We start from the raw sequence: 4,473 nt of genomic DNA, 5'->3' as shown, positions 1-4,473 counted from the left end.
CATATTCAATTGAGAGAATTTTCATATTCCTACGAGAAAAAAAAAAAAGTAACAAAAACCCAAAAGAATACAGAGACTCTGATGAGTGATGATAACATATAGAATTCATCCTTCTCTTCTGCTATACTCTACTCCTACCCCTACACTAGTTGGTCCCTCCCCCCCCCCCCCCCCTCCACCCACCCCAAGGATAATACTGTATCAGTTGTTTGTATCTGCAACTAATTTTTCAGATTGCTTGTGAAAGTTTCAAAGCAATGTATGTTACAAGTTAACAACTACTAAACTACTACCCCAAAACAAGAGAAGCTACAATGGGACTAAACTAGATCATTACTTTTTATAAAAAATAAGCAAACTCCATTTAACAAAAATTACTAAAAGACATGAAAAAGATTGAAAATTTACTAAAGGACAAATTTTTTAACCTCTCATGCAACTTCCTGTTCTTGTTGAAATTCCACTGCAGAAAAATCTGGTTGGCTAAAATCATTGTCTTCAAGTGGTGCTGGCATGTTAAGATCTATGAACCCATTTGGTAAATTAGCTGAATTTGAGTACTCCATTAAACTATCACCACCAAGTTTTGTTGATGAAGAAGAACCTGTAGTTGATGAACTCATAATAACAAAATGTGATCTTTTGTGCCCACCTAATGCTTGACCTGACTGAAAAAACTTCCCACAAAATGGACATTCATGCAATTTTTTATCCACAATATTCTTCACACTAACAAATTTTTTCTTTGATGATTTTTCTTGTAACTCTTCCTCATAGTTGTTGTTCTTGTGAATGGTTTTATGACTACCTAAACCTTGAGAAGTTTTGAACATTTTGTAACAAATCCCACATTGGTAGCATTTCTTCCCATTTTGATTTGAATTTCTCCAAACATCTCTTGAAAGCATCATTAAACACAAAGCAATATCTTCTTCACTAGAACTATCTGAAAACAAACTCAATGACCCAACCTTTTCTTCATTATTTTCAAACATTTTTCTACTTCTTTTAGATCTTCTTGATTGGTTTTTTTCCCACTCAGTTTCACTTTCACTATCCAAAAACTCAGGATCTATTATTCTGAAGCTTTTTTTAGGATTTTCTCTCAACCCATAGTAAAAATCTTTCTGTTCCAATATTTCCTCTTCTTGTTCTTGATTTTCCGATGGACAGAGTGACAGAGTTGACTTGCTCCGGTCGCCGGAATCTTGATTTAACGGTGGAGTCTTAGGTGGAAGTGGGAGAGGTATTAAATGAGACCTCATGTGACCACCTAAAGCTTTTCCACTCAAGAATTTCTTTGAACATAGCTTGCATTTATGCTTCTCCATACTCATAGAACATTCAACAACAAAAAGATAAACAGAGCAGATCAAAGATTAGTTACTAATCAACATGAAGATATATAGATACATATGTGTGTGTGTATAGGTTTCTCTCTCTCTAGGACAGAGTTGAGGAAGAGTAGAGTGGGAATGGGAACTTATTAAGGCTATAAGAGGAGTAGGTGACAAGCATTCTCCAACCAAACAGGGAGAGTTTGATTCCAAAATTATCTGGATTTAGAATTTACTTATTTCTTTCCGTCTCAATTTATGTGATATTTTTTATTTTTTTATATTTAAATTATGTATATTTTGATTAATACTTTAAAAAAAAATCATATTGACGAGAAATGAAATGTAACTTTATATATAATTTTTAAATATCTAAATTTTAATTTTAAAATATTGAATTGATCTAATCCAATCCAATTTAACTTTAATATTAGCCAAATTAACTCTCGAAAATGAAAAATACCATATAATTTGAAATAGAAGAAATACTCCAATGGTTGTGGTGTGGTACTGAACAGTAAATAAGAAATTTCAGATTCGAACCATAAGAATGAAACCTTTAATAGAGAACGTTTAATTTTTAAAGTAAGACTTTCCCATGAGAATAGATATTATAACCTATTTGGCTAAGAATCGGTGAATACCAAGAGTGCTCATTTTCTTTTTGGAGTGTTGGCGTATTTGACCAAGTGATTTTGAATAGCAACCAAAATTGTTTTAGTTGAAAAAAGTTATTTTTCTTCTAATATTAACAAAAAGTATTTTTTAATTAATTAATCAAACAAATTTGTAAAATTTAAAAGTACTTAATCGAAAAGCATTCTAACAGAAAATATTTTTCATAATAAGCAGATTTTAGAAATTTAATCAAATAAGTTATTCGGATGACATAGTCTTGATCGACGAGACACGCAGCGGAGTGAACGCTAAGCTGGAGGTCTGGAGACAAACTCTGGAGTCTAAAGGGTTCAACTTGAGTAGGAACAAGACAGAGTACATGGAATGCAAGTTCAGTGACGTGACACATGAGTCTGGCGTGGAAGTGAGGCTTGGTACCCAGGTCATCCCAAAGAAAAGAAGTTTCAAATATCTCGGGTCTATTATACAAGAAAATGGGGATATTGATGATGATGTCTCACAGCGTATTGGCGCAGGGTGGATGAAATGAAGGCTTGCTTCAGGAGTGTTGTGTGATAAGAAGGTGTCACTAAAACTTAAAAGCAGGTTCTACAAAGTGGTTGTGAGACCGATCTTGTTGTACGGGGCAGAGTGTTGGGCAGTCAAGAGCTCTCATGTCCAAAAGATGAAAGTTGCGGAAATGAGAATGCTGCGATGGATGTGTGGGCGCACCAGGCGAGACAGGATTAGGAATGAAGATATCCGGGATAAGGTTGGAGTAGCATCAGTGGAGGACAAGATGAGGGGAGCGAGGCTGAGATGGTTTGGGCATGTGAGGAGGAGAGGCAGAGACGCTCCAGTACGGAGGTGTGAGAGGTTAGCTATGGATGGTTTCAGAAGAGGTCGGGGTAGGCCGAAAAAGTATTGGGGAGAGGTGCTGAGACAGGACATGGCGCAGGTTCAGCTTACCGAGGACATGACCCTAGATAGGAGGTTTTGGAGGACTCAGATTAGGGTAGAAGGCTAGTAGGTAGTCGTTGTTTCGATCTATAGTCTATTGCCCTTTGTTTCTTGCTACTACATGTGGTTTCTTGTACTTCGATTATCTTATTTATCTGTGATAGCTACTGTTCCCTTTTTTTTCAGACTGCTTTATTCTGATTTATTCGGTTTCTTTAGTTTCATTTGCATTCTGCTTTGAACTGCTTGTGCTTATCTAACCTTTCTCGTTGTGATTTCTCTTGAGCCAATGGTCTTTCGGAAACAACCTCCCTGTCTTCCGAGATAGGGGTATGGTCTGCGTACACTTTACCATCCCCAGACCTCACATTGTGGGATTTCACTGGGTATGCTGTTGTTATTGTAATCAAATAAGTTATTCGTCAAGCGAGGCGCAAGTGAAAAATAAGAAAGAATTTATTTATATAGTTTTTGATAGTTTTTCATCTTTATTTTAATAATAGAGGTAAATGGTACTACTAATTTGTGATTTGAATATTTTCATGGGACGGCAAAATGGAGTAATTTAATACTCCAATTTTGAGCAAAGCATGATCACAAGTGGATAAAGAAGGACAACTAACATGCACATGCTGCCTTCTCAGTAGAAACCTTTCCCTTTTATTTTCATTAATTATTACTACTTTTTATCTTTATGTTTTTCAGAATGTTGTACGAATCATAAAATATTTGTTTCTTTTTCATTTTTGTTAGGCTTATATCTTTTTTGTACTTGAAATTGTTAATTACTGGCATATTATTAGTTTGTTAGTAACTACAAATGATTAATGTCTTTGTTTTAACCTTTTTCCAAAGATTTTGTTGCAAAATTTGGATCTTTCTCACTTTTGCCTTTTCCTACTTCCTGAGAAAAGGGAACATGATCACCTGTTTCAGATCTAATTTTTGTCAAATTAATTCTAGAAATTATTTTTTCTTTTCATATTTATATGTGGCTCTGAACGTATGTGTATAGACGTATCACAAATAGTGCAAGCTTAAGACAAATGTTCCAAAGAAAAAAATCAATTAATCAAAAGATTATATATAATCTAACCGTGATAGAATAGAATATTAGTAACTATTTTGTCTAGTTAAATATTTTCTATTCCCTTATACCATGTAAAATTATTTTAAGGCATACTATTCACCACAAGATTGGGAGTTAATCTTGCAAATCGTAAGCATTATAACACGAATTTCGAGAACTTTGTTTGGTCTTAATAGAAATAAATACATTGTGGATATGGCTGGCTTATGCCATACTAGAAGTCAAATAAACAGTTGGGGTTTGTTGTAACCAAATCAGAAGTCACTGATAATCCTCTTCTTCTCTCTTCCACCTTTTCACCTTGCTTTATTTTCGTGTAGAGCAAAATTTCAAATTCAATAACAACAAACCCAGTGTGATCCCAACAAGTTTGATCTGAAAAGGGTAGGATGTATACAAATTTTACTTCTACTTTTGTGAGGAGAAAAAAATAAATCAAATATAAAACTGAAAATCACTCTTAACTAA

The 4,473-nt window shown here is 34.4% G+C and overlaps 1 protein-coding gene across 1 annotated transcript; it reads right to left on the bottom strand.

Annotated features, from left to right (window-relative positions):
- Positions 1–205: 205 nt before the first annotated feature.
- Positions 206–1,483, bottom strand: LOC132638160 (zinc finger protein ZAT1-like). The gene has a single exon (XM_060355133.1). It carries the CDS (start codon positions 1,335–1,337, stop codon positions 432–434), a length of 906 nt encoding a protein of 301 aa, XP_060211116.1. The 5' UTR covers positions 1,338–1,483; the 3' UTR covers positions 206–431.
- Positions 1,484–4,473: the final 2,990 nt, after the last annotated feature.

Source organism: Lycium barbarum, chromosome 4 (assembly GCF_019175385.1).
Source record: "Lycium barbarum isolate Lr01 chromosome 4, ASM1917538v2, whole genome shotgun sequence".
Classification (NCBI taxonomy): Eukaryota; Viridiplantae; Streptophyta; class Magnoliopsida; order Solanales; family Solanaceae; genus Lycium; species Lycium barbarum.
The sequence above is the reverse complement of the archived record's forward strand: the minus strand, read 5'-3'. Positions and strand labels throughout refer to the sequence as shown.

Excerpts from the sequence above, each read along its gene's own strand:
- LOC132638160 (XM_060355133.1), bottom strand. The coding sequence starts at position 1,337 with ATGAGTATGGAGAAGCATAAATGCAAGCTATGTTCAAAGAAATTCTTG.